At 39.8% G+C, this 15176-nt stretch overlaps 1 protein-coding gene across 3 annotated transcripts in view; it reads left to right on the top strand.

Annotated features, from left to right (window-relative positions):
• SH3KBP1 (SH3 domain containing kinase binding protein 1) overlaps positions 1-15176 on the top strand; it is a 211984-nt gene that overhangs the window by 119860 nt on the left and 76948 nt on the right. For all 3 annotated transcript variants that reach the window (XM_054271714.1, XM_054271715.1, XM_054271713.1), the window contains one exon: positions 9413-9609. In XM_054271714.1, the coding sequence (XP_054127689.1) occupies positions 9413-9609 (197 nt within the window). The remainder of the gene's footprint in view (positions 1-9412; positions 9610-15176) is intronic.

Here is a 15176-nt window from a genome sequence, read left to right as displayed (position 1 = left end):
AAAGTTTCCATTGTGATTGTTGAACTCATAAAGTATGCTTTGCTTTTCTTAAAGGATATTTTGGGTTTTGATTTGTTCGAAATTTTCTTTTTTTGGTGATTTTAAAATTTATTTTTACTGCATGCTCTTCATTTGGCATTCTGTCTTTGACAGTTATTACTCACAGCATTCTGGCTGATACATTCTTTCTGCCAAGGAGAGTAAAAGAGATATAAAGCTCTTTTCATTTCATGTTCAGGTTTTTGGCTTCTGCTTTTTAAAAGAAGGGCACATCCTGTTTTCATGTTCTTTTACTGCCCTGGTAATACAGAAAAAGAGAGAATGGTTATATCAGATGCAAGACAGAGGAAGCAAGGAAGACAGAAATCTGTCCTTCCACCTGTTTCCTCATACAGAAATCTAGCTGGAAGATTCACATTTGGTGTGTCTAAGTGCAAAGTGTTCAGTTCTGTCTTCCAGTGAACAGGATGTTGTGCTAGCTTTGGCATCTGCTTTTGCCCCAGAGAGCTTTCTCTTGAGAGGATCCATGCTGTGCTGCCCTTCCTCCTCCTTAATGGGTGGGAATGCTTGGTCTTCTACCTCTGAGGACTTCTGTCTTATACATGTTGACAGCAAAGGATGAAAGCAGTTGAAGTCATTATTCTATTCTGATATTTGCCCTTACACCTTTTTTTTTTGCTTTTCTTAACAAACCTGATCAATTTTTTGATCAAAAATCTATGTCAATGTGTGCAGCTCTGAGTATTTCCTTGCAGAAAATTATCTCCCTGTCCACCAGAATTCATTTTGCAGCTCTTTGCAAGCTCCAACCAAGCCTTGCTCTGGCTGGAGCAGACTGTGTGGCTGATGGTCTTCAAATTTTTGTGCTGCTTCTCACCTTATATCTCCATGACTGCTTATCAACCACTCGAATTTCATGCTTCTTGCAGAGTTCTTAGACCCTCATGTCCTCTAATCCACCCATCTGATAAGCATGATAAGGATTTATGGAGTTAATTTCCAGTGTGCTTGACTTCGGACGTAAAGATGAAGCTTCAAATCAGATTCAAGGTCTGCTTGGAGCCTTTAATTTCACAATCTTACTGGGCAGTGGTGCCCTAACGTTACCTTTCAAAGTTTTCCAAAAGCCTGCTCTCCATGCCCAGCCTGTTACGCATTGAGGGCCAAATCATCCTTCCCCTCTTCTCAAGTCATCTAAAGTAAGCAGAACTGAAGCTAGGAAGAATTTAATCACCTTTTGTGCCAGAGCTGTGCATTTAGTTCTTCTTGTTAATCATACTGGCCCATTGTTGTGCCATGTCAAAGAGAGGAAATTGCATCAAACTGATTTCAGAGTGCAGGATTGGATGGGTGTCTGGAGGAAAGCTTGATAACCAGCTGCAAGAAGGCAGCTTAACCCACAGTAGATTGTCTCACATTGCTCTGGGCAAACACCCATCTAAACTTTGTTTTTAAAGCTGATAAAATATATCTGTTTTTACTACCTGGAGTTGGTTTACTTGTAGGTTTAATTCTACCTCCCGTGGCATTTGGTTGAGACTTGGCTGTCTTTTCATGCTGCAGAGGTGTGTTACTTTCTCCATAAAGCTGCATCTCAGAAGGCCAGATATCCAGCTACACTTACGGCCTGTTTGTTGCTTTTTGGGTTGGAACTGGGACTGAGGAATTGGTAATACACAAAATCAGGTCAAATGGGGAAGTCTTAAACAAAACAAGGGTTTCAATGTTGTTACTATCAGAGATGCTCTTGCCTAAACCAACAGACAAAAAGGAGGGTCTCTGACTCTCCCTGCTCCATCTGTCTCAGCTCACTCCCTGCAAACTTACTCATCATGCTCTTCCTGAACAAGCTGCCTGGTGGTGCAGCCAGCTCCTTCCATTTCATGTCCCCTCTATGGTCCATATTTTTAGGCAAATATCCATGAGCTTATGTCTCCAGTGAAAACCATTTGGAGACATTCCACAGAATTGATTTCATTTAGGGATGTCTGGTTAAAACAACTCATAGCTGCTCGAATTTCAGCTTGCTGATTTCTCTGTAAGTTAAGCTGGAGTCAGTTCATAACTTTAGATTAGTTATGCCTAGGCAATGCTTGGATTTACCTGTATCACATTGCATGAAGTGTTGCTCAACTTTGCAATCAAGCTTAGAGCTTTTACTTCACAAACATATGCTTAGTGCTAAATACTTTTATTTTGAAAGCCATTTTCCAACTGCTGCGTTTAAAAGGCATTTTCTTACTTAACCAAGGCCTGTAATAGCTGTTGAATTGGTCGCTGCTTCTAGAGGTACCTTCCACTGAAATATGCAAGGTTATCTCCTGCAGAAACACCCAGCCTTGCCTTTATATGCTGACATGGCTTTCTTGGTCATGAGGTGTGCCAGGCTCTGCACAGCAACAATTCCAGCTCCTTTGGCATTCTGCTCATCAACCTGCTGCCAGAAAATCTTTGCTGCTGCGTATGCTGGGTGAAGAGAGACACAGAGCAACAAAAAACTTGTCATTTTGTTGATCACAGCCCTCTTTTCTCTCATCCTGCAACTTTCTTGCACCTCCACGAACAACGCTTCTTGGATTTCTAATTTTTTAATTTTTACTGATTTAGTTTCTCTTTCTTGCTTCGCTTTCTTTCTCTTCAAAGATGCAAAAACTGAGGAACAGTGCAGATAAAATGCTTGATTTGACAAATATTTGCCTCTCTTTCCTTATATGTGGATCCACAATGCTGTCAGTAATAGCTATTAGATATAATGGAAGAAGATCAGGATCGTTGAAACAGAAACATTCGTGAGTAACCTCAATTGTGTTTTGTGTTTTCTAATGTTCCACCACTTTTTTTTTACCCTTTTTTTTTTGTCTCCCTCTCCTTAATTCTTGAGGAATTATGGCTGGTCAGAGTTCTGAGAAATCAATATGGCTGATGTATTTATGATGTTCTAAAACCCTTTTAGGAGTGTTGGAATGTGAACAAAGTTCAATGAATGAGCAAAATGTGGATTTTAACAGTTCTGAAGAGAGGACAGTTACAACTTTGTATTTCTCCTCACCTTGTTACAACTTGCTTGCAATAAAGAACTTGTATCAAATACACAGGTGCTGCAATGAAAAGCAACATCTGAGAAAAATTATAAAATTGGGGGAGGGAAATTTTAATGATTAAAAATTAGCATCCTGTTTGCTGGAGAACAAATGTACGGATGACATGGGACTGGGGGCTATGTGTGGAAAAATTACGTTGACCAGGGTGAAATGTGAAATCCTTCTGTTGATTGGGATTTCCATTACCAAGTGGTTTTCCATGAGTTTCACAAAAGAGCTGCTTGGTGAGTGGGAGGTAAAGAACCCTGCTGCCTGTGGCTGCTTATCTCTCCTTCCACGTGTGATAACATGCCTGTGCTTGGTGAGGGTGGTGACAAAAGCAGCCCTCTAATGAAGCGGACAATGGCTGTCTACAGTTTCAGAGCTCCTAAACAAATGATTGTTCCTGTTTGCTCTTGGGGAGGTGGGGAAGCCACCAAGTTCTGTACTGATGGCTCTGTGCTCGTGCTGCAGAAGATGCTTGTGCTGCATCACCCTCAATGCATGCTGCTACGTGGGGCAGGCACTGCTCCCCTTCCCCTTGCATGGCCACTTATGCAAGCATAGAAATCTTGGGGCATTTCTTATGTGGCAAGAACTGTTATGCAAAGGAAAATGAACGTTGTAAGCAAATGACAAAATATTTAGCTAACATAGTTACATTTTTTCAAGGAATGACTGAGAATAATTACTAATATTGAGCTAGTCTGCCTCAGTTATTTGTATAAGTATAATCACTCTTGGTAAAGAAGCATTAATTTGTATTTGAAAGAATGAATTTATTAATCTTAAAATAAGCAGAATCAACATGTCTTTCTTTTGCAGTAGTATTTAGAATCCAATTTAATTTTCTGGTTTTGATTTTTTTATGACACTGGAATGTTGTTGGGGATGGCTTCAACAAAATACAAGATTTTGATAGAAAGCAAGCTCAAGAGTAATACCTTATAGGATGTGGGTATTTGTTCTGTGTTCACCAGTAGGTGAGGAAAAGGAAGAAGGACAGTTCCTGTCTCATCTACTGCAATTACCATGTATAATTTCACCACCTTTGTCATTCAGATCGGTCACCTGGGCGTTCCATGCTGTCATTCTCTAAATGGAAGGAAAAGGCATATTTCCCCTTGCTTTCCTTCCCTTCCATAAAAGTAGAAAAACCTAATAAGCTTCATTTAGAAATGTCTTTGTTCTATTAAACACAGTTGGCAGTGTTTCTCTCTGGCTGCCATACCAGATCAGGAGATCCTTTGCAGTGTCTCAGGTGTGCCTCTGAACAGCTGCCTTTGCTTAGCACAGCTGAGAAGTGCTGAGAGGGCCAGAACACCACTGGCCTTTACTGTGTCAGTGGTCCAGGGCCATAAATTGTCAGCAGAGAGAGCAATCCAGAATAAAGAACAAAAATTAAATTGGCAAATAATAGCTCAAAATAGTAAGCTCTGTAACCTTAGAATGTATTTTCTTTTCTCCCCTGCCATTTTAAGCTATTTAGAAATAATTTGTTTCCTGCTTTGAATGGAGTTAATTTTACCACAGCTGTTTATTTTTGTTTTAACAGCTTTAGTTACACAGCCCTTTATCATCCCTAACTATCTTTCTGATTTAGAATCCTGGTTTGATGCCAGCACAGCTCTGAGAGGCTGTTTCTGAATTAAGTCTGATGTTGTGGTCTCTTTTTAATCCCTGTTTGAGCTAATCTGTTTTGGTACATTTCAGAATGTTGCTCTCAAAAGACCTGTAACTGCTATAGCAGGAGTGTGGTGTGTTTGAAATGTCTTGAGGAAGCTAATCTCATTTATATACCCATAGAGGAAAAATGTGTGAAGTGCAAAATTCCTCCAGACAGTTTTGAGAAAATTTAATCTTCATGAATACTAAATGAGCTTGCATTTTTAAGGAGAATGAATCAATAAGAAATCAAAATTCTGAGTGTTTTTAAAAAGCTATAGACCCATATCTTATTCCATCCAAAAGCTGGGAACAGTCAGCCCCTGGGAATTTTAACTCCTTGCTGATGATGGTGCCCTTGTTCAGACTTCAAGGAACTTACTAGAAAAATGCAACCAGTGCTTAGATTTGAGCTCTACCTTGTGGTGCTACAGATGATTTAGCAACAATAAATCAAGGTAAAAGAATAACAGTTTTGCTTATAGGTCCAGAAATTTGAAGTGACACTAGCAAAAGACTTGAGAAATATGGCCTGAGAAATATTAAAGTTCTAAAAAACTTTCCTGTTATTAAGACTGATGTGATAGTAAGCATGTTAGTGAGCACCTTATTGATGTTATGTTCTTACCTTGTCAGCTCTCCAAATAATGACAGCGAGCTGACAGATTCTAGAGAAGTTCTGTTTAAAGAAAAAAAGCAGCAAAAATAGTGAGAGGCCTGACTGCTGTAGCTTTTATCCTATACTGGCTTTATTTGAAATACTTAATGGGCTGACAAGAAGAGCAAGATGTTCTCAGTGTTTCTGAGGAGAGCAGTTTGCTGAGCTGCTGCCTCACCTTGTGCTCAATCCATGTCTGTGGTAGGGCACAGCTGTCCCAGGCTGAGTGGGTGTGATGGGCAGCACAGAGGGGACTGTGACCACTGAAATTCTCTCCTGCTTTTAGTGTTCACTTAGCAGCCTGACCTCCCTGATAGCTGTAGCTCTTCATGAAGAAAATTTCATACTTAAAATTCATAATCTGACAGTCTGTGTCACTCAGGTTCCTGCCTAGATCCCAGCTGTGTCCATGGGTTACATTTGTCTTTTGGAGAAACTATCCAGCCAGCTGTGTTCTGCCACACAGCTAAGCTATTTGCATAGTGGCAAAAAATTCCATGAAAAGATGAATGGAAAAAAAAAAACCAAAACCCCAAAACCACCTAAAACACAAACAAAAGAGGAACATTTTTCTGGTTTTAAGAGGAAAGATCACCTGAGCCAGGTTGCAGGTGCACCAAGAGAATTGCTGACAGATACATACTGACGCATATATGTACACACACATGGATGTTTCACACACATGTATCACACACACATATATATGTATTAGGGAACAACCCAATGGAGAGAGTTTATCAGGCAAGGATGGGCATAGTGTTCCAAATCCTTGCTTCCAAGATTTTATCTGTCCAAACCAGAAGAGTGTATCTCATGTACCCAGACAGGAAGGTAAGAGAGAGTCTCCTGAGCATGCCTTTAATAGTAAGAGCATGTTAGATTATTTTCTACAGGACTGTTCTGTACCCAAGCAATGCATTATTCTTTCTAAATGTTACTGCAGATCCTCAATTTATCTGATTTGTTCTACAGTTTCCACTGCATACAGTTCTTCTCTTTTGTCCTCTTTGTCTCTAGACCCCATCATGTTGTGGTAAGAGCACAAGTAGGGCTTTTATTCTTACTGATTTATTTAGTGAAGTACAGAGAACTTCTCAGTTTGGGTCAGTCAAAAATAATAAATTAGGTCATTTTCCCAGTTGATCTGGAAGAACTCTTTTTAACTTTGAAGGAGCTTTGTATCTGATCACACAAATGCAATTTACTTTGGTCAGGCCAAGCTTCAGTCCATTCTGTCCTCATTAAAAAAAAAAAAAAAGAAGAAAAAGAAGCAATACTGTTATTTCTGTTATTTCCTATGTTGCTTTCATTTTGAGGACTGTATACTGAGACAGCTCTGTGGCAGTATAGAGAACAAACCACTCTTGGATTATCATCAAGCACAGATGGGTGATGCTCAGGAAATCTGTTGTGGGCCTGAGGTGAGGCTTCTGATACAAAGTGTGGTGCCTCATCACAGAAGAATGGTCATAAAAGCTGAAAATGCTGTAATGAGAAACAAGTGATGACCCAGAAACAAACAAAAGCTTTATTCTTATTAGATCCCCTTGATGTTTCTGATTTTTCTTTCATGTAAACTTCAAAGATCTGAAGTCCATGTGAGACCTGTTGAGTAATTCTCACAATTACTTTCATATTTTAATTCCATCCATTGACCAAAGTCCAGATCTTCTTCCACAATGAGGGATGCAGAGAACCTACTTTAATAACCTATTTTAAAGATAGCTTTTCTGTTCATTTCAGGGCGTGGCAGTGGATTCTTATCAGTTACTTCTGGAGGGAGGTGTCTTCACTGCTTTTTCCCTCCATCACAGAATAGTTTGAGATTTTGGCAAGGATGACAGTAGAAACCTTTGCCAGAGAGTAATTTTCTATATAAAGAGATTTTGTTCAGCTAAAAGACAACAATAACAATCACTACAATTTGAGTTTTTTGAGTTGTGGAAATTTTGTACTCAGCATAGTCAATTGCTGACCATTGTCTTTGCAGGTAGAAGTGGTAAATAAAGTTGGTTCTAGCTTCTGTCTCAGCCATTGCCCCAGTGATTGATCATTTGCAAAGCTGGAAAAGGTCCAGCGGGCAGAACTTGCAGCTTCCTCACTTACTGCCCAGGTCAGAGCAAGGGGAGGGAGCAAGAAAGGGGCAGTGACTTTGCCACACTGCCCAAGGAGATTTATACCTGTCTGGCTTAATTTACCCTTAATTTACCCTTGCATCTCCGAGTGCCTCTGCTGGAAACACTGTGCAGTGGCTCTGCTGCAGATAACCACTCCTCTCCTGCCCTCCAGAGCTCCAAGCAGCATCACAGTCAATGCTTAAATTCTCTGGTTACTGATTTCCTGAGGTCTGGAAGAGAAGTGGTGCACAGAATTTACATTTCTGATGGTAGGCATGCTACCATGATAAATATGATAACTAACCAGATTTGAGGTTTTCTGCCAGGTCCATCTTAGAAAAATAAAACATAAAGAAATCAAGACTTTTGCATATTTAAAGAAGAGTATTGTAATATAATTATTTAATATTCATTTTAATTGCAATCCTGCTCAGTTTATGGAGCAAATAGCTTGTTCAGTGTTAATTGAACTGAATACCTGATTAAATAGAAATGTTACTGATGTTCTGCAGTAGCTGCTGCAGCCACTCAGGAGGCTAGAGGGCCAAAGTGTTTTGTTTAGTCTGTAGTCTTTCTATTTGTTTCTAATTGGGAACTTTCTCTAATTCTGCTTTTATACTGCTTTCATGTTAAAGGTACAGAAAATGTCAGGGCAGCAAATCATGGCTTTCCTGGTTTTGGCTGAAAGTCCTGATCTGACATGAATTCATTTCCTAGCAGCACCCTGGTTTGAAACCCATTTAGCAGATGAGCCTCTCATGTCCTGGATCATGCAGATGTACCTGGAAGTCTCAGCACTTGGTTTCTGTGGTTCATCTGTACTGTCAGCCTTTCATGATGAAAATCAATTGCAATTGCTTTGTTGACCTTGATATAAAATTAATTAAGAAGAAAAGCTTTTTTGAAATTATTCTTCAGCTTGCAAGATCCACATCTGTGACATCATGAGTGCTTGTTAGGGAAATGTGAGGATTTGAACTTCTTATTGTTAGGTAGAATTCGTGCTGTAGCAGCAGCAATTGCTGTGGTTTTCCTGGAAGCAGTTCATGTAGAGAGGCAGATTTCAGTGGTCTAGGGAAGGAAACTTCAGTGGGTCTCTTTTGCTGCCTGTGGCTGTTTGACCTGATGCACCCTTCTGTAAAGTGGCTGAAACATCACCTTATTGCATCTGTGGCCTCTGTTATTCGAGCAGCAGATATTTTCAGATAAATGCAGGTAAATTTTCCTATTCACTGAAAGAAGTAATGCAAATCAGAATGTCAGTTTTGATCTGCTGTATTCCTAGAGGAGAGTGTGCATGGGTGCTTTTCTTATGAGGCTGTCTATGCTGCAGAGAGGTTTCATTTTCAGCAGGGAACATATTATACAGCTTATTTGATTGCAAATTTGTTTGAACAGCTTTCAGCTTTATATTTCCCAGTTAGGTAATGTAGCTTTAGATACTAATTGCATAATTGGCTTGAGTCACACAGATTTAAGGTACAGCATGTCTGATCTGACTGCTTGTTAGCTTTATGTGGCTTTATACAATAGGAGCCTTACAGCTGAATTTAACTCTTTCTTTTATTGAGGTCTCTTGCAAAGAGGTTTTGCCTGAGGAATGAGGATTTTCTTGGTACTCAAGGAATCACCATCCTCATTTGTGAAGTTTTGATGCTGGAGTATGCATGTTTTGTGATTTTGTGGATTGGTGTAATTTCTAACCTGTACACCAATGTGATGAAATAAAGTCATTTTTCAAAGCCAAAATGCGTGCACGGCACAGAGAGCATTTTCTCTACCTGTTTCTTGTGGTTTCATTTTCCTCTAGAGGATGCTGGGAGGGATATTTTCCACTCACAATCTGAGCTTAAAAGAGTGAGTTTCACACCTTTCATCCCTCCTTTCCACAGGTCTAAAAGATGCTACAGGCTCTGAGAGTGACGGTGGTGACTCTTGCAGTACAAAATCAGAAGGAGCCAATGGAGGCACGACAATCCAACCCAAAAAGGTCAAAGGTGTTGGCTTTGGAGATATCTTCAAAGACAAACCCATAAAGCTACGACCAAGGTCAATAGAAGTTGAAAACGACTTCCTCCCAGTAGATAAGGTATGTGTCCTTCCTTAATTGTCTCTTGAGTTTAAAGAAGTTTTCATCTTAGAGTTTTAAAATCTGTCACTGGCCAAAACTTGAAGCTTTATGGTCATCATTTCCTAATCTTTCTGTAGACAAGGTTCTGCTTTTTCTTATTTTTGCCTCAGACCAGAAAATTGATTCTGGTGAGGTTAGCTGCATGATAAAATTTAAAAAAAATTTAAAAATTAATTGCTCCCAAGTATGTTCTTTAGGGAAACAAACAAAGAAGTCCATGGTTTCCAATGAAATCACGACTAAAAGAAAAATCTGTGAAATCCTTTCTTTAAAAGAAGACTCAGATTTGCAAAGAGTTACTGATGTGCTGAGAAGTATTAGGAGGCTTCCACAGCCTCAAGTTCTGCTATGGGCATAGTTACAGGATGCATTTTATTTCACCCCCAATCATCCCCAGTGGTGATTTTAGGAAGCTCCTGGGCTCTTATTACCTGGTGTGGCACTTCTCACCTTTTGATTCATGCTTGTCCACTTGTCTGTAGAAACAGGCACTACAACAATTACCTTTTTTGGCCTACAAGATTTTTTTTCAACCTAGATAATTTCAGTGATCTGATTTATAGCACAGGACCTACTCCCACATCCACCCTGAGTTACAGTAGTACAGGAGAAGAGGAGGTCCTGCAGAGAGAGATGAAAACTTCTGAACTAAATTACCCTGAGGGACATTTGATTAATATTTTGCAGGTGACCATTTTTCCCTTAGTATAAAGAGGGTAGGGAATAATCTAAATAAAGGATAACCTAGACTGGATTACTGCTTGACCATTGCTGACTTCAAAGCATGCTTGCCTTCTGTTTCTGGGTGGACTTCCTAACTCACATGTAGGGCTTTGCAGAAGCATCTCTTTTCATTTGAAGTAGTTGAAAAGTCCTTATGAAGTGTCCCTCATTCCTTGAAGGAAAATCTTACTCCACTTTATAATTATGTGAAGTCTTACCTTTGTTTTGCACAAACAACTAACATGTTTTTTACCCAGCCAAAAATGGGATATGCAATTTTCAGGAAACTTGTAACACAGGCCTTCCTTCCTATGTCTTCAGATTCTCCTAAAATTGCCATAGTTAGTAGAAAATAATGGCTTCATTTTGTAAACACAATCCATCACTTGTGTTTGCAAGGTGTAGATAACTAAAGGCAACACTTCTTTCCTGTTGATGCTTTTTTCCTGTCTAGGATTAGGTTAACCTTTGAGAGGCGCCATTCAGAGGCTTCGGCACTGTGATCTTTGCCTGCTGCCAGCACCAAAACATGAGGCAGAGACAGGATATCTGTCAGGACTGCAGACCACCAACCTCCCCAAACACTTAAACACTTATTTCCCCGCTGCAAGAAATTCCTCCCTTGTCATTGCCATGTTTTTTACCATTTAATGCTGAGTGTAAGAGAATCCTGCATTAAATTGGCCATCATTAGCAAGGTCCAATTCAGCCTGAAAGCTCTGCATACTGGTTCAAAGTGTAGCAATGCATGAAGAGTTCCAAATCATGCATATTTTTCTCAAGCAATGTAGATCTAACAGGATCTTTGCCCTGTTATGTGTATTTATCATTTGCAAGTACCCTTAGTTTTTCAATAATTTGTAAACTTCTGAAGAAGGAGTAAAAATGCTTTCTTCTATTCCCCCTTTTAAATTTTTTTTAAAGCTTTCCTGAAGTTTGGACACCCTAAAACTCCTTCTGTTGCTTTTTCCTTATACAGTTATTGATGAAACATTATTGATGTAATGATAATTTTAACTTTTTTGATTTAAAATATTTCCTAACAACAGTTGTTTTTTAAAAAGCATCAGTAGGCTACTGTGAGGATTTTATAATGTGGGATTATTTATAACATGATATTTCTCATGTAAAATGTCAGTCCCATTTACAGAAGAATCAGCAGGGTCTTATTTTGTTGGTGTTATCACTTTGTGTTCTAATATGTTTTCAATTTTATGAATCATAAGCTTAGATCTTATTTCACACAGAATTACTGGGGTATTAAAAAGGCTTTTACACAAATATTGGCCGGAGCATGAAGGCAGAAAGGTTTGCTGCCATCTGAGCAGAAGCAGATGCCATTAGGGTCTCCTGTAAATCACCAGGCAGTTTAATGTGCTTCAAGTGTTTGCTCAGTGGCAACAGGGTGGGATAAAATCCCCCTCGCCTTCTAAGGTGATCAATAAACTCTCAATAAAAAGCAAAACTGAGGAATTGTGTGAAACCCCATTGGTTTTATTGGTGTGTAGAATTCATTGCTTAGCTGTTATTTGTTCTAAAATCACAGAGGCAGATTATCCTAGGGAAGTTAATGATGCAGTTGTGGGAGATTTGTTTGAGCAGCACTATCAGAGCTCTGCTCTTATAGAGAAGTAGTAGAATCAAATACTTATTATGCTTTGTAGTCCATTTCATTGCCTGTTGGTGCTGACAAGTTGACCACTGGCAGTGTGTAAGCAGAATCAGATTCCTGAGGCTTGGCTCTGACAAATTTCCATTACTGATAAATGTAACTGAACTGATTTACAATGGTGGACATGACTGATGTCATGGTCATGTGCAGTAATAGTCAAACTCACCAACAGATGAGTTTTTAGAAGAAATATGGTATGCAGACAGACAGGCTGTGTGTCCTGAGAAAATTCAGGGTAACACTATGGAAGCAGCACAATATTTATGGTCAAATAGAAATGCCTGTCTCACCTCAGCTTAAACACATTTAAACAGGTGCTTATGCTTACTTCTTTTTTTCCTTTTTCATTTTGTAGTAGCTTATCTAAAGCTTCTGTTGCTAGGTTGGACTTCCTTCCAATATAATCTGTATGTGCTTCCATTGTTCTAGCAAGCTGTCATTTTTTCCTCTCCTGTATCTAAGAATAAACCTCTACAAGTACAGGAAAATTAATTCAACCAATACATTCTTAGTCTGAGTTAACTGTATTGGTTTGATTTGTGAGTTGAGGCTTCAGCTTGGAAATGCTAAAGACCATGATAGATGAATATAAAATGTCTTAAAAAGCTATTTTTATCTTTCTGAAAACTGTCCTTTCTTCAGAAGAGACTACTGAGAGTATTTTTTACATTTTCCACTTGAGATGTATTTGTAACTTTCTTCAGGCAAAACTTTTATTGTTGACTAGCCATGGTGGATTAGATTAGAACTAGATTTCATGAACATCCTTTGATGAGATCACAGTACTGTTTGCCACAACTTAGTGTAAATTATATACTCAGCCATCAGCCCAGGGAGTATTGCAGACTCTGTAATGATTTAATATAAAGGGGGAAGCTTTCATGGCTCTAGAGTCAGCAACTTGTAAGATCTAGTTAACTGCTGTTTAGGGATCCTTACTGCAAAGCACTGAATTCCGACAGAAGTTTTTATTTTTTTATATATTCAGTATGTTTTGGATAGGGGAAATGGAGAAGAACTAATGGAAGTAGACACAAGGGCTAGAAGGGCTAGAAGCTCTTGTCAATTATTAAGTCTACCTGTCCTTTGTAATAAGATAAAAATTTGTAAACTCTGAGACTGAATGCCTGCAAGGTCTGAGTTTCTATTTTGAGCCAGCAAGCAGGGAACCCAGAAGCTGTGCTGAGAGTCTGTCTTTGCACACCTGTTCTGACAGTTCCTGCCTGCCTGCCTGCTTGCAGAAAACATTTTTACCCCTAATTTTCAGTTGTCATTTAAAGAGAAGTCTTTGAGAGACACAAGTTGGAGACTCCTGTGTTTCTGAGCCAGCTGAGGATGCAGCCATGGTGCATGGCCAGCCCTGGCTGTGTGTGCCACGTGTGTCTGCAGCCCACAGCCACTTGCTTTGCCTCTCCCGTGCCTTTGGAAGTGCTTCTCCCCTAACAGAAATGTTGGAGTCAGTGCTCAAAATCCTGAGATTAAAAACGGATGCAAGCAAAACCACCTGGTGCTGACTAGCAACACTATGGAAAACACCTGCTGAGGCAGAGAGCACACAGTGGGAGCACCAAGTGTGTGTGCAGCACTTTGCACTTGAAAGCACAGGTTTCTGGCATCCCTTTCTTCAGAGACAGCCACCAGCAGTGGCAGCATCAGCAGTTTGTCGGATTCCGTGTAGGAACAGAGGAGGCACTCATCTGTTCAAGCCACACTCATGTTCTGCTTTGAAGCTTCCGTCTGCTACAGTCTGGCATCCCTGTCCTGAGCATTTATTCTGGTGCCATCTTGTGAGGAAAGCTGCAGGGGAAGAAGGACCCTGACCCCTGATGCTGCAGCTGTCCCGAGAGCAGGGCTGCCTGCAGCAGGGTCCCTCTCCTTTGCTGGTGTAACTTCCCATTCCTTATGGAAACAGGATTTATGTGTTTCTTTCATTATGTGAAAAAATAGTACAGGTTTGCAAATGGTGGCTGATGTTCATGAGGCAGCCTGGACATTATAAATAAATACTTTAAATTATTTACTACCCTATTCTGGAGGAATAAGAAGGAGGGGTAGGGAAATTAAGATTGACAGGGGAGAGTTGAAAAGCAGCTTGTCCTATTTTAGGGAGGCAGACTCAAAGCAGGACCTAGTACTAAGGGAATAGAATGGGAAATGCAAGATTAGGTTTAAAGGGAGGTACAAATTTGCTAACTTCAGCTGGCAGTGACTCTCTGCTGAGTCACTGAACTGTGCTATGTGAGTGAGGAGTGACTCCCGATCTCCTGTATGCTTCCTTCCTTTCTGTGCTTTCATGTTCTGCCACTTTGGTTTCTAAAATGTTCAAGCTGTCTGAACAGAGTTGTCCAGGTATCAGTGACATGGTTCAGCTTACACATCAGCCTGCACTACTGGTTTTTGGCAAAGGATTGCCAGAAAGGTGTGTAACACACAAAGGATGTGTGTTACTCACACAGTGGTTTGTGCTGCCTGTGAGGTTTTTTTAGGCTTTTTTTTTTTTTTAATTAAAGCAGCTATTTGACTCTAAATAATTGCAAGTTAGTTGTCCATGCCACAATACTTTACATGTATACAGTTGGACTTTATTCAGGAAAAATTTGTCAGTGTGAAAGAAACACACCAAACATATGCATGAAAGTATTTTCAACTGTTTCTGAGTCAAGCTGTTCGAGGAACATCTTAAAATAGAAGCAGAGTAGTGTAAGAAATATTGATAGTACAAGTTATTCCTAAAAGCAACGTGGAAGGTCTGATCTGTCCTCCTGGGGCACAGCACTGGGCTTCTGCCAGACTGAGTTCTCCTGGAGGAGTGCTCTGTGGGAAGGAAAACTCCTGTTATTTCAGTCATGGTTTTGATTAGGAAATCTTAGGATGCTCCCGTCAGAAAAACAGGATGTGTAGGTTCAAGCTAATGCAATTTTATTTCATAATAGGATGGCAATAAAAGTCTATATGTTTTAAGTTGCTCTGGATCCAGCTGGTGATCATTAGCTTGCAAGTCACTGTAAATCTCTGAATTTCAGTTGTATCATTACCAGGCCTTTTACCCCAATGGCATCCTAAAAGAAGAATTGCTAAAAACCCCAAAATGCTTTGCTTACGTAGCTTACAATAAAGCTGATTTCCTGAG

The sequence above is a fragment of the Melozone crissalis genome, unplaced genomic scaffold (genome assembly GCF_028551555.1).
Source record: "Melozone crissalis strain CALT ecotype California unplaced genomic scaffold, PUWL_Pcris_2 ptg000013l_1, whole genome shotgun sequence".
In the NCBI taxonomy this organism is placed as follows: domain Eukaryota; kingdom Metazoa; phylum Chordata; class Aves; order Passeriformes; family Passerellidae; genus Melozone; species Melozone crissalis.
This window is presented reverse-complemented; position numbering and strand designations above follow the sequence as displayed.